Source organism: Procambarus clarkii, chromosome 55 (genome assembly GCF_040958095.1).
Source record: "Procambarus clarkii isolate CNS0578487 chromosome 55, FALCON_Pclarkii_2.0, whole genome shotgun sequence".
NCBI classification, from domain to species: domain Eukaryota; kingdom Metazoa; phylum Arthropoda; class Malacostraca; order Decapoda; family Cambaridae; genus Procambarus; species Procambarus clarkii.
This window is the reverse complement of record NC_091204.1, coordinates 30593205-30608615: the sequence shown is the minus strand read 5'-3', so window position 1 is coordinate 30608615 and position 15411 is coordinate 30593205. Positions and strand designations below refer to the sequence as shown.

General features: G+C 45.8%; 1 protein-coding gene across 1 annotated transcript in view; it reads left to right on the top strand.

Annotated features, from left to right (window-relative positions):
- The window catches only part of LOC138352977 (uncharacterized), a 44390-nt gene extending 30838 nt beyond the window's left edge, over window positions 1-13552 (top strand). Inside the window, exons 3-4 of the mRNA XM_069305640.1 lie at window positions 5009-5184; window positions 13099-13552. Coding sequence (XP_069161741.1) covers window positions 5009-5184; window positions 13099-13552 — 630 coding nt within the window. The remainder of the gene's footprint in view (window positions 1-5008; window positions 5185-13098) is intronic.
- The last annotated feature ends 1859 nt before the right edge of the window (window positions 13553-15411 follow it).

Here is a 15411-nt window from a genome sequence, read left to right as displayed (position 1 = left end):
CTGCCAGTAGAGGGAAGGCTGGAGCTACAGGTCCAGGGCCAACCCCCTGCCAGTAGAGGGGGGGCTGGAACTACAGGTCCAGCACCACCCCTCTGCCAGTAGAGGGGGGCTGGAGCTACAGGTCCAGGGCCAACCTTCTGCCAGAAGAGGGGGCTGGAGATATAGGTCCAGCACCAACCCTTGCCAGCAGAGGGGGGCTAGAGGTGCAAGTCCAACACCAACCCTTTGCCAGTAGAGGGGGCTAGAGCTACAAGTCCAGCACTAACCCTCTGCCAGTAGAGAAGGGGCTTGAGCTATAGGTTCAGCAACAACCCCTGCCACTAGAGGGGGCTGGAGCTACAGATCCAGGGCCAACCCCCTGCCAGTAGAGGAGTGCTTGAGCTACAGGTGCAGGACCACCCCCCCCTGCCAGTAGAGGAGGGCTGGAGCTAAAGCTACAGCACCAACCCCCTGCCAGTAGAGGAGGGCTGGAGCTACAGGTCCAGCTCCAATCCCCTGCCAGTAGAGGGGGCCTGGAGCTACAGGTTCAGCACCAACCCCCTGCCATTAGAGGGGGGCAGGGCTGGAGCTACAGGTCCAGCACCACCCCCCTGCCAGTAGAGGGGGGAGGCTGGAGCTACAGGTCCAGCACCAACCCCCTGCCAGTAGAGGGGGGGTTGGAGCTACAGGTCCAGGACCAACCCCCTGCCAGTAGAGAAGGGGCTGGAGCTACAGGTCCAGCACCAACCTTCTGCCAGTAGATGGGGGCCGGAGCTACAGGTCCAGAACCAACCCCCTGCCAGTGGAGGGGGGGCTGGAGCTACAGGTCAAGCACCAACCCCCTGCCAGTAGAGGGGGCTGGAGCTACAGGTTCAGCACCAACCCCCTGCCAGTAGAGGGGGGGGGGCTGGAGTTACAGGTCCAGCACCGACCCCTTGCCAGAAGAGGGGGGGGGGAGCTGGGCTACAGGTCCAGGACCAATCGCCACCTGCCAGTAGAGGGGGCTGGAGCTACAGGTCCATCATCAATCCCCTGCTAGTACAGGGGGGCCAGAGCTTCAGGTCCTGCATCAACCCTCTGCCAGAAGAGGGGGGGCTGGAGCTACAGGTCTAGCACCAACCCCCAGCCAGTAAGGAGGGGGCTGGAGCTACTGGTCCAGCATAAATCCCCTGAGAGTAGAGGGGGCTGGAACTATTGGTCCAGCACCATCCCCTTGACAGTAGAGGGGGCTGGAGCTACAGGTTCAGCACCAACCCCCCCTGCCAGTAGAGGGGGGCTAAAGTTACAGGTTCAGCACCAACCCCCCTGCCAGTTGAGGGGGGCTGGAGCTACAGGTCCTGCACCAACCTCCTGCCAGTTGTGGGGGGGCCTGGAGCTACAGGTCCAGCATAATGGGGCTGTCATTGACCACAGGTGATAATGGGGCTGACACTGACCACAGGTGATAATGGGACTGACACTGACCACAAGTGATAATGGGGCTGACTGCCCACTGGTGATAATGGGGCTGACACTGACCACAGGTGATAATGGGGCTGACACTGACCACAGGGTATAATGGGGCTGACACTGACCACAGGGTATAATGGGGCTGACACTCTCCACTGGTGATAATGGGGCTGACTCTGCCCACTGGTGATAATGGGGCTGACACTGACCACAGGTGATAATGGGGCTGACACTGACCACAGGTGATAATGGGGCTGACTCTGCTCACTGGTGATAATGGGGCTGACACTGTCCACAGGTGATAATGGGGCTGACACTGACCACAGGTGATAATGGGGCTGACACTGTCCACAGGTAATAATAGGGCTGACACTGACCACATGTGATAATGGGGCCGACACTGTCCACAGGTGATAATGGGGCTGTCACTGACCACATGTGATAATGGGGCTGACACTGTCCACAGGTGATAATGGGGCTGACACTGACCATAGGTGATAATGGGGCTGACACTGACCACAGGTGATAATGGGGCTGACACTGACCACAGGTGATAATGGGGCTGACACTGCCCACTGGTGATAATGGGGCTGACTCTGCCCACTGGTGATAATGGGTCTGACACTGACCACAGGTGATAATGGGGCTGACGCTGACCACAGGTGATAATGGGGCTGACTCTGCCCACTGGTGATAATGGGGCTGACACTGTCCACAGGTGATAATGGAGCTGACGCTGACCACAGGTGATAATGGGGCTGACACTGTCCACAGGTGATAATGGGGCTGACACTGACCACAGGTGATAATGGGGCTGACTCTGCCCACTGGTGATAATGGGACTGACACTGACCACAGGTGATAATGGGGCTGACACTGACCACAGGGTATAATGGGGCTGACACTGACCACAGGGTATAATGGGGCTGACACTGACCACAGGTGATAATGGGGCTGACACTCTCCACTGGTGATAATGGGGCTGACTCTGCCCACTGGTGATAATGGGGCTGACACTGACCACAGGTGATAATGGGCTGACACTGACCACAGGTGATAATGGGGCTGACTCTGCCCACTGGTGATAATGGGGCTGACACTGTCCACAGGTGATAATGGGGCTGACACTGACCACAGGTGATAATGGGGCTGACACTGTCCACAGGTAATAATGGGGCTGACACTGACCACAGGTGATAATGAGGCCGACACTGTCCACAGGTGATAATGGGGGCTGTCACTGACCACATGTGATAATGGGGCTGACACTGTCCACAGGTGATAATGGGGCTGACACTGACCATAGGTGATAATGGGGCTGACACTGACCACAGGTGATAATGGGCTGACACTGACCACAGGTGATAATGGGGCTGACACTGCCCACTGGTGATAATGGGGCTGACTCTGCCCACTGGTGATAATGGGACTGACACTGACCACAGGTGATAATGGGGCTGACGCTGACCACAGGTGATAATGGGGCTGACACTGACCACAGGTGATAATGGGGCTGACTCTGCCCACTGGTGATAATGGGGCTGACACTGTCCACAGGTGATAATGGAGCTGACACTGACCACAGGTGATAATGGGACTGACACTGTCCACAGGTGATAATGGGGCTGACACTGACCACAGGTGATAATGGGGCTGACTCTGCCCACTGGTGATAATGGGGCTGACACTGACCACAGGTTGTAACGGGGGGAGGGGGAAATAGCTCTATCTTGTCCATTATTCCACCCCCCCCCCCCCCGTTAACTAACGAGGCCGGGGGAAACAGCTCTCTCTAGTCCGTTATCCCGTCCCCAGTTAGCTAACTATTCTAGAGCACTCCCAGAGTTCCTAAGGCAACCTCTCTCGTTCAACACCTTGTAACCTAGGTATTTGACTACCTAGGTGCTACGACTACAAGGCGCCGTCACTTGATCAGTTACCTGAAACTCCAGAGAGAACTCTAGAATACATAATCACTGCCACAAACGTATAAGAGAAAACGGAAGGAAAGAAATGAATAGTGAAGTAATTAGTGAGGGTTTGGGGTGAGAGGTAGGGAGGTGGGAGGAGTGAGGAGGGTCATTAGAAGAAAGTGAGAGTTTTAGAGAGGGGTGGAAGGAGAGGAATAGATAGGTAGAAGTAGAAGAGTAGATAGTAGAAGTAGAAGAGTAGATAGTAGAAGACGAAATGCTGCCACCATCCATTCATGATCATTACATACAAGACAAGGAATGGAACTTGTCTGTATCACAATATTCACCAAAGATGTTATCAAGAGATCATTATTAGTATGTTCCCATCCTTATCATGTACTCATTCTAAACCATGAAACCAGTAACCACAGAGGCTTTCTCACCTCAACTCAAAATCTCTAGGGAACAAAATAAAGTCCATTTAAATAATAAATTCAACAATTATATTTTTCATGATAAGTATCATAACTTAAGCAATCCAATTAAAATGTTTAAAGATTAATATTCAAAGTGAGTCATCCTCCAAGAATCTGAGACCACTACAACTGACTGCCCCTGATCATCACACAACACTTGTACAACACGACCAAGTCACCTAAATGTTCACTCACCAAGGACTGAGTCTAAGTTGAATAGAGAGGGGGGGGGGGAAGTCTGCAATTTTCAGGCAGCGTCACCCCCCGTCTGGTGACGGCCTATCTCGACGGCTGGCCTCCGCTCTGCTCCGCTGGCTGGTCTCCTATTCTTAATGCTCTCGAATCGATAGTTCTCCGAGTATATATTGGAGGAACCTAGTAGCTAACTCCGCCCACAAGTAGATAGCCTCCGGCTCTCTACCAAGCCACTCCTTAAACGTCGGCATGTTTGAAGGCTACCAGGATCCAATTATGAGATTAGTAGAAGTAAGGTGAAATTCGCATGATCTGACCTCAGGTCACTTGGGGTCATTAACGCTTTGAGGTGTGAGATCTCAGGCCGACAACCTGGCGCCTCTCAGATCCTTGTCTGTGACTCATGTACTCCATGTATGTATTAAATAAACCAAACACTTTTACAGTGTTACAAGGTGATAATGGAGCTGACACTGACCACAGGTGATAATGGGGCTGACATTGTCCACAGGTGATAATGGGGCTGACACTGACCACAGGTGATAATGGGGCTGACACTGTCCACAGGTTGAGGACCTCCGCAGGATGAGGGAGCCTGTCAAGAGGCTGGTGGAGGCTGGCCGGGTGTTGGCCGTCCAGGAAGACCAAGATGGCCGCCGCTCCGCCAGGATAACTCTACAAGACGGTCAGCTGTACCTCCACCCACTCCTGCGTCAGCCCACGCCCGCCCACGCCCACACCCTCCAGGTTACTTTAATACACCCACTAGTCTTACTGAGTTATGATAACTAATATGATAACATTTTGTTATACAGTTATCAGCATGATTTATTTCATTTCCTGCAGGAGAGAGAGGTTGTGGGCGTGCTGGACCCCTCCTGCACCCTGGCGTTCCTTGACCTCGGGTGGGCGGGGTCAACAAGAGGGCGGGTCACCATCCGGCTGACCCCTGACACTCCGCTGGCCAGACAGTTTGTGTTGTTGTGTACGGGCCAGCGTGGCCACACCTACCGCAACACTAAACTGTTGCAGGTGTGGAACAAGGGTCGGGAGTGGGAGAGTGTGGTGGGCGGAGACTACGAGAGTAATGATGGTGAGGGAGGAGCCCCACTGCTGCCTGACCTCCAGGGGCAGTACCGGAGGTCAGCCCGGGAAAGAGCTGTGTGGGCCAGGTATGTGCCGGGGGGTCCCAAGAGTGCCCAATTCGCCATCGCCATCAGGGACTGCCAGGATACTGAAAAGTGGTCACGTTTCTTCGGTGATGTGGTGAGTGGCTTTGATGTGGTGAGGGCAGCAGTCAACCACAGTGACATTACGGAGGTGACTGTGGTGGACTGTGGTGTTGTGCTGCCACTCTAGTTCACTGTACCACCACCATCACTACTGTGGTGTTGTGCTGCCACTCTAGTTCACTGTACCACCATCACTACTGTGGTGTTGTGCTGCCACTATAGTTCACTGTACAATCACTATCACTACTGTGGTGTTGTGCTGCCACTCTAGTTCACTGTACAATCACTATCACTACTGTGGTGTTGTGCTGCCACTCTAGTTCACTGTACCACCACCATCACTACTGTGGTGTTGTGCTGCCACTCTAGTTCACTGTACCATCACCATCACTACTGGGGTGTAGTGCTGCCACTCTAGTTCACTGTACCATCACTATCACTACTGTGGTGTTGTGCTGCCACTATAGTTCACTGTACCACCACCATCACTACTGTGGTGTTGTGCTGCCACTCTAGTTCACTGTACCATCACAATCACTACTGTGGTGTTGTGCTGCCACTCTAGTTCACTGTACAATCACTATCACTACTGTGGTGTTGTGCTGCCATTCTAGTTCACTGTACCATCACCATCACTACTGGGGTGTTGTGCTGCCACTCTAGTTCACTGTACCATCACCATCACTACTGTGGTGTTGTGCTGCCACTCTAGTTCACTGTACCATCACTACTGTGGTGTTGTGCTGCCACTCTAGTTCACTGTACCATCACCATCACTACTGTGGTGTTGTGCTGCCACTCTAGTTCACTGTACCATCACTATCACTACTGTGGTGTTGTGCTGCCACTCTAGTTCACTGTACCATCACTATCACTACTGTGGTGTTGTGCTGCCACTCTAGTTCACTGTACCAGCACCATCACCACTGTGGTGTTGTGCTGCCACTCTAGTTCACTGTACCATCACTACTGGGGTGTAGTGCTACCACTCTAGTTCACTGTACCATCACCATCACTACTGTGGTGTTGTGCTGCCACTCTAGTTCACTGTACCATCACTACTGTGGTGTTGTGCTGCCACTCTAGTTCACTGTACGACCACCATCACTACTGTGGTATTATGCTGCCACTCTAGTTCACTGTACCACCACCATCACTACTGTGGTATTATGCTGCCACTCTAGTTCACTGTACCACCACCATCACTACTGTGATGTTGTGCTTCCACTTTAGTTCACTGTACCATCACCATCACTACTGTGGTGTTGTGCTGCCACTCTAGTTCACTGTACCATCACCATCACTACTGTGGTGTTATGCTGCCACTCTAGTTCAGTGTACCACCACCATCACTACTGTGGTGTTGTGCTGCCACTCTAGTTCACTGTACCATCACCATCACTACTGTGATGTTGTGCTTCCACTTTAGTTCACTGTACCATCACTGTCACTACTGTGGTGCTGTGCTGCCACTCTAGTTCACTGTACCATCACCATCACTACTGTGATGTTGTGCTTCCACTTTAGTTCACTGTACTACCACCATCACTACTGTGGTGTTGTGCTGCCACTCTAGTTCACTGTACCATCACTACTGTGGTGTTGTGCTGCCACTCTAGTTCACTGTACCATCACCATCACTCCTGCATCACCATGGACTGCATGTTTTGATGCCAATGTAATTTAAGGACAGACCTTTATCACTATATCATCATAACTTCACTATCTTTGGTATTTATACTTTGGTATCATATACCTGACAATCATGGCTGTATCACCATCAATGCTATAACTTCCCAGTACTGTAACCTATCATTGCTGTATCACTGTAGCTTCACTATCACCACTATATATCACCATCACCTCAGTGCCCACACTTGGGGTCATATACTGACCATGTTGAGTAACAAATTGTTGGTGTCACTATATGACAGCTGTTGTCACTGTTATACCACCAACAGCTCACTATCACATAACACTGTCACTGCTACACCAACATCATTTCACTGTCTCTGCATTATCACCTCACACTGATATTTTTCCTCCTTACATTCACTGCTATATCACCACCATACTATCACAGTTATATCACAATCACTCAGGTGTGTTGTGATATTACCATACTGGACCATGGTGTGTTGTGATATTAACATACTGGTCCATGGTGTGTTGTGATATTACCATACTGGAACATGGTGTGTTGTGATATTACCATACTGGTCCATGGTGTGTTGTGATATTACCATACTGGACCATGGTGTGTTGTGATATTACCATACTGGTCCATGGTGTGTTATGATATTACCATACTGGACCATGGTGTGTTATGATATTACCATACTGGTCCATGGTGTGTTGTGATATTACCATACTGGTCCATGGTGTGTTGTGATATTACCATACTGGTCCATGGTGTGTGTTGTGATATTACCATACTGGACCATGGTGTGTTGTGATATTACCATACTGGACCATGGTGTGTTGTGATATTACCGCCATGGTGTGTTGTGATATTACCATACTGGACCATGGTGTGTTGTGATAATACCATACTGTTCCATGGTGTGTGTTGTGATATTACCATACTGGTCCATGGTGTGTGTTGTGATATTACCATACTGGTCCATGGTGTGTTGTCATATTACCATACTGGACCATGGTGTGTTGTGATATTACCATACTGGTCCATGGTGTGTTGTGATATTACCATACTGGTCCATGGTTTGTTGTGATATTACCATACTGGTCCATGGTGTGTGTTGTGATATTACCATACTGGTCCATGGTGTGTGTTGTCATATTACCATACTGGACCATGGTGTGTTGCGATATTACCATACTGGTCCATGGTGTGTTGTGATATTACCATACTGGTCCATGGTGTGTTGTGATATTACCATACTGGACCATGGTGTGTTGCGATATTACCATACTGGTCCGTGGTGTGTTGTGATATTACCATACTGGTCCATGGTGTGTTGTGATATTACCATAATGGACCATGGTGTGTTGTGATATTACCATACTGGACCATGGTGTGTTGTGATATTACCATACTGGTCCATGGTGTGTGTTGTGATATTACCATACTGGTCCATGGTGTGTGTTGGGATATTACCATACTGGTCCATGGTGTGTGTTGTGATATTACCATACTGGTCCATGGTGTGTTGTCATATTACCATACTGGTCTATGGTGTGTTGTGATATTACCATACTGGACCATGGTGTGTTGTGATATTACCATACTGGTCCATGGTGTGTTGTCATATTACCATACTGGTCTATGGTGTGTTGTGATATTACCATACTGGACCATGGTGTGTTGTGATATTACCATACTGGTCCATGGTGTGTTGTGATATTACCATACTGGTCCATGGTGTGTTGTGATATTACCATACTGGACCATGGTGTGTTGTGATATTACCATACTGGTCCATGGTGTGTTGTGGTATTACCATACTGGACCATGGTGTGTTGTAATATTACCATACTGGACTATGGTGTGTTGTGATATTACCATACTGGACCATGGTGTGTTGTGATATTACCATACTGGACCATGGTGTGTTGTGATATTACCATATGGGTGTGAGGTGGTGTTATGACCACACATACACCAGTATGATCATACTGTAGCTGGTGTATGATGTGCTCAAACTGTATAGTGATGTCTTGGCTGATTAGCCTAGTGTCATGAATATTAATTTATGTAGTTATTCTTTTTTCAACAACACACTAGTATTAAATGTGTATTGCCAATGTATGCCATTGCATTAAAGGTTTATCACAGAATTTACAATCTGAGTATTCTGGTAGTGGCTCAGCCTCACTAACCTGCCAATGTGTCTATAGCCAAGGCGAATTCGCGCAATGACTACATCACACTGCCTGGTTCGGTTACTGTGCTGACCATTCAAATACCTATTATTACAAAACTTGTCATAACTTTTAATACTGCAGCTTTCAGGCCTCTGGGCATTTCTTAGTTCTTCTAAATCTGAAGTAATTTCTTTAATTTGTATGTTATTAATAATTGCATTACATAGTCCAAAGTCATAATCAATGTTTTCTTTCCTACAAGCCTCATTGGCCAATCGATCTACAAAGTCATGTTTTCCAACTCCAACATGGGATGGGATCCACACAAATTTTATACAAGAGTTATTATCATTGGCAAAAATTCATTCCATTTAATATTACAAGCTACTTCAACATACATTGTGATGGGTTATTTAAGGACTGCAGAGCACTTTTAGAGTCACAGAAAATAACTCCACCACCATTGAGCTTAAGGTATTCAGTGGCTAGATAAATACCCAATAGCTCGGTCTGTGTCGTGCTTGCCCAGTTGTTCAATCTCTGTGTACTAGTCATGATCATTTCATTCCCTTTATACACTGCACATGCACAACCTGTTCTACCAGTGCCTAACTGCACAGAGCCATCAGTAAAGGCATAGGATTCAGTCGTTTGAGAATTTGAAGATGACTGTCAATAGCTTCTAATGTTATACATCTCAAAATGTCAGTGTTATACATTTATTTTACACTGATGGGAGTATAATGCAGAGAGACCTCCACATCTTTCCAAGGGGGAATATAGTGAACAGTTTTATCAGGGTTAAGAGACACATTCAGTTTCTGAAGATTATAGGCACAACAACTGAGCCACACACTGTAGGGAGCTTTTTGCGGCGGATTGAGGGAACAGTCAGAATTGTTTAGAATGGATCTCAATTTAATTTGAATAGAGCTGGGGGACCATTATTTTTCAAAGTTTTGGCGCAAAACATAGTACTAAGTAGAACTATTCTTTCGTAAATGGAAGGTAAGTTTAGTTCCTTTCTCATGTTAACAATTCTGACAGTTCTAGGACAACCCAGGATGATGCGCATGGCATCATTCTGTACTACATCTAGGCCTTGTAATTGTTTAGGAGAAAAATTAAGAAGATGCAAGGCATAATAATCAACAACAGATCGTGTAAAGGCAATATAAAAACTACGAGCATATTTTATGTTAATGCCAAATCCTTTGCCAACAAGAGTTTTGAGAGGTTTAAGACGCTCAACTAGTTTTTTGCGCAGGTTGCTGACGAGATTTGTATCATTAACCTCGACTCCAAGATATTTATAAGACTCGCAAGTCTCCACGGGCATTCCATTAATAGTATAGTTAACATGAAGAGAATGGGGAATAAGAACCCTTGTTTTATCAACAGAGATTATGAGGCCACATTCTACTACTTTCTTGGAGAATGCATCAAGTAACACTTGTAGCCTTGGTTTACTGTGTGCCATAATACAAATATCATCAGCATAACATATAACAGTTTCCGTAGATTGTATAGGTATGTCATGGATAAGTTTGTGCATAAGTATATTGAAGAGCATAGGGCTTAGGACACCACCTTGAGGTGTGCCTAGTTCGAATGCATCTGTTCTTGTACTTTTAACTCCTTTAAATAGGATACTAGCACGCCTGTTGGATAGGTAGCTCTTTATCCAACTCGAAGATTACCTTTGATTCCAAATTCAGCAAGTTGCTCTAATATTATTTCGCCATTCGCTACATCGAAAGCTGACTTTAGGTCAATAAAGGCTGCCTGTGTCCCATCCTGGGAGTTTACAAAATATTCAGCAAAGCATGTTTGTGTGCTACACTTGGGCATGAACCCATATAGGTTTGGGGCCAGTTTTTCTTTGACCTGAAACATGACACGATTGAGAACAATTCTCCAAGACTTTACACATGCAAGATGTAAGGGAAATGGGCTGAATTTTGAGAGTTAGGTTTAGGAATGGTATTATGAGACTTTGTGTCCATTTCTTTGGCAAGATACCTTGTGAGAGACTCATTTGATAGAGGTCAAGCAGAGGATGGCTAGGGACATCATTCAGTAAGCTCAAGGTGTTATAAGTTATACCATCCTCACCAGGGGCAGTTTGCTTAGGTTTTCCTAATGCTGATGTTAATTCAAAGGGGGTTATAGCAAACTGATCTGTTAAATCTGGTGAGGCGTGCTATTTCAATATTAAAGTTTGTTAATGTTGGTATGTCTTAAATGCTGCTGTATATCTGGGGGTAAGGAAGAAATTTGTGAGACACTAGACCATTGAGCTAAGAGCATGTCAGCATATTCTGCAGGAGTATGATGAAGCTGAACTGGGGCTGAAGGTTTGGTATGTTTTTAATTTGTTCCACATTTCTGATAATGTTGTAGTTCTATTGATACCTTGTAGGAATTGTTCCCAATATGTGTCCTTAACTTGACCCTTAAGCTCGCGAAAATCTCTGTTGGCATTAAGGAATGCAAGTAAATTGTCAGCTGTTTTGTATCGTTTATAAGAGTCAGCAGCTGAAGCGCTTTAGCTCTGCAATAATAATAGGATCCTCTGTCCATGAGGAAGAACGAGTGTTCTTTTTTTTCCTTGATTTAACCCAGGTATCATAATAACTGGTAATATACTGACAAGATCATTGTAAAAGTGGTCCACTGATACAGGTGTATACCCAGTGTACCACTTATGTACATAAGCCTTAAAGTGCTGTTTAAGATTGTCTGGAATGTTAATTTTAACTCTAGGATGAGGATTGGACCTAATATCCGCCGCCACATTGTATTCACAATATATTGCAAAATGATCACTTACTAGTTTTGGGATGAGCTTAACGTTAACGTTGCTATCTACTAGGCTGTATCCAATCACATAATCCAGTCTACCCCCAATAAATGGGTCTGTTTATCAGTATCATACACAGTAATATTATGATCATTAAGGTATTTCAAGAAGACCCTTCCATTATTGTTACACTGAACATCACCAAGAGCAGTGTGACGAGCATTAAAGTCACCCATACATAACATAGCTGTGTTACCTGTAGGTGTCGGTAGCAGGTCTGCTTTAAGTACACTACATCGTCCATATATGTTATACAGTAGGAAATGGCTATTTGCAGTTTGTAATTTGAATTTTTGATAATGTATACTATCACTCCTGTGATTTTTAATTAGTTTACAGATTAATCCACTCTTAATATACGTTAGTAACCAGTTCCAATATGTTGTTGTATGCTATATACCCAGGTATCCTGGGTGGGACCTTCTTGATAGTTGTGGACGTATATGGTTCCTGTAAACACATCACATCCACGTCTCTCATTTTAGCATACAAGATTACGTCATTTATCCGAAGATTAAACTTCGAATATTCCAAGAAAGAAACTTAATTGTTTTTGTTTGATGAGCCATGGTTAAGTGTCAAGGGAATTAAGGTAACATTTAAGCTCGTTAAACACTTGGACAACATAAGCAACTTTGTTCCGTGTGTCCTGAGTACTTTTGTCTAGGAGGCGTTTAACCTGAGTAGGAGTTGGTGTTCTCTTAAACTCTCTACCTGCAACCAAACCAAGGGTGTCTTGACGATCCTTGAGTTTGCTAGAAAAACCTAGTACGACGTCACGTGGCTATAGAAGCTTAGCCGGTCAAACAGCTAAGACCAAGTGGCGTGGGACTCGGCTATAGAGTATACTCTGGGGTCCTTTGGAATTCGGTTTAAGTTTCAGTAAGCATAGTCACGGACAGGGTAAAGGACAGAGTAGAGCCAATACCGTCCCGTGTTACAACTGCCATATCCACCTTCGGTAAGAGGCAGAACAAGTCAGCAGATTGGTTCGAGGCCATTGCAGAGGAACTCTTACCCCTTGTAGAGGAAAAGAGACGAGCTCTCTCATCCTGCAAAAACCTGCCCTCAGAAAGGAACCTACAGGCCCTCCGTACTGCCCGCAGTAGAGTTCAACAAACTGTGAGGTGCTGTGCTAACGATTACTGGCTCCGACTCTGTTCCAGCATCCAGACTGCGGCCACTGTTGGCAACATAGGAGGCATGTACGAAGGGATCAAACAGGCAACAGGCCCTACACAAAACAGGACGGCTCCTCTTAAGTCAGCCACTGGAGAGATCATTAAAGACCGTGATCAACAGATGAATCGCTGGGTAGAGCATTACTCCGAACTCTATTCCAGAAAGCACTTGGTCAGCGTAGAAGCCTTGGATGCAATCAAGTGCCTGCCCATCATGGAAGAACTTGACCTTGAACCGACTGTGGAAGAAGTTGAGAAAGCAGTGGATTCACTTTCCTCAGGGAAGGCCCTAGGAGACGACGAGATTCCGCCTGAAGTTCTCAAGTGCGCTCGTGGAACACTTAAAACTGAGCTTCATGAACTTCTGTGCCAGTGCTGGAGGGAGGGCTCGGTGGCACAAGACATGAGATGCAAACATCATCACTCTCTACAAAAATAAAGGTGACAGAAGCGATGTAAACAACAATCGTAGCATCTCCCTCCTCAGCGTCAGCAAACTCTTCGCCAGGGTCATCTTGGTCAGGCTTCAGATTCTTGCTGAAGAGTGTACCCCGAGTCAGTGTGGTTTCCAGCAGAGGTTGACCACTGACATGGTGTTCACCCTGAGACAGCTTCAAGAAAAGTGCAGGAAGCAGAGAAAAGCCTTGTACATTGCGTTCATTGCCTTCACTGTCCTATGCTTACAAAACAAGCCACAACCAAAAGGCTTAACAATCCTTGGCTTACAAAGGGAATACTTAAATCCATTAATAAAAAACATGACCTTGAGAAGAAGTATAGGTTAGGAATTGTCTCCAAAGAATTCTCAAAGAATTACTCATTATTGTTATCTAAGATAATTAGACGAGCCAAAACTAAATACTACGAAGATAAATTTACCCAAATAAAGAGCAACATTAAACAAACTTGGAGCACAATTTCACAAATATTGAGATCAAAGAAGTCTTTAAATAACAAACCAACACTCCTGTCCAATAACGATGGTCAGCTTTCAGCCTCTGATTCTGCTATTGAGTTCAATAGGTTTTCTCTTCCATTGGGTCATCCCTTGCAAATGATATTCCATCTTCCAGTACTGACATTAAGGACTATCTTACAGGTAACTATCCACTGTCTCTGTACCTAAAGCCTATTAATTCCACTGACGTCAATGAGATAATCCTTTCCCTTAAAACCAAGTCTAGTGCCCTTGAGGAGATACCAACTTTAATTTACAAAAAAGCCTCCAGATCTTTAGCCCCTGCTATTGCTTTGCTCTTCAACAAGTCACTTGAACTCCAAACCTTTCCAGATATTCTAAAAAAAAAGCGAGAGTAACGCCTGTCCACAAATGTGGTGATCTCACAGATGTTAACAACTACAGACCTATATCAATCCTGCCAAACTTGTCAAAAATTTTTGAAAAACTAATCTGTAAGCAGCTCTACTCGTATCTAGCCAAACACAATATAATTAGCCCTTGCCAATATGGCTTCAGACCCAAAAAAAGCACTAACGATGCACTTATTAGTATGCTTAACTCGATTCATACAGCTCTTGATAAAAATGAGTTCCCTGTTGGGTTATTTGTGGACCTGCGTAAAGCTTTTGACACTGTCAACCACCAAAACCTTCTTCTTAAATTACATCATTATGGAGTCAGAGGACACTCCCTGCAATACCTCAAATCTACTTACTGACAGGCTCCAGTATGTTTCTGTGAATAATACAATTTCTCCCACCCTACCCATCAACATTGGTGTTCCTCAGGGCAGCATACTTGGCCCTCTCCTCTTTCTCATCTACATTAATGACCTTCCTAATGCCTCCAACACCTCAAACCAATTCTATTTGCTGACGACACAACCTTCATTTACTCCAGTCCTGACCCCCTTGCTCTAAATGCCACAGTAAATACTGAGCTAAATAAAGTCCATCTTTGGCTAACTGCCAACAAACTCACCCTTAACATTGACAAAACTTTCTATATTCTGTTTGGCAATAAATCCTCTAATCAAATAAATATCAAAATAAACAAACCCAAATTTGTAACATTAGATGGCAAATTCCTTGGCATTCTCATTGACCACAAGCTGAATTTCCAGGGACACATTCTAAATATATCAAAAAAAGTTTCAAAAACTGTGGGCATTCTTTCTAAGATCAGATATTATGTACCACGCCCTGCCCTGGTGACTCTCTATTACTCCCTTATCTATCCATATCTCAACTATGGTATTTGTGCTTGGGGCTCTACTACCCAAAATCATTTACGTCCTCTAATTACTCAACACAAAGCTGCTATTAGGACAATATCCA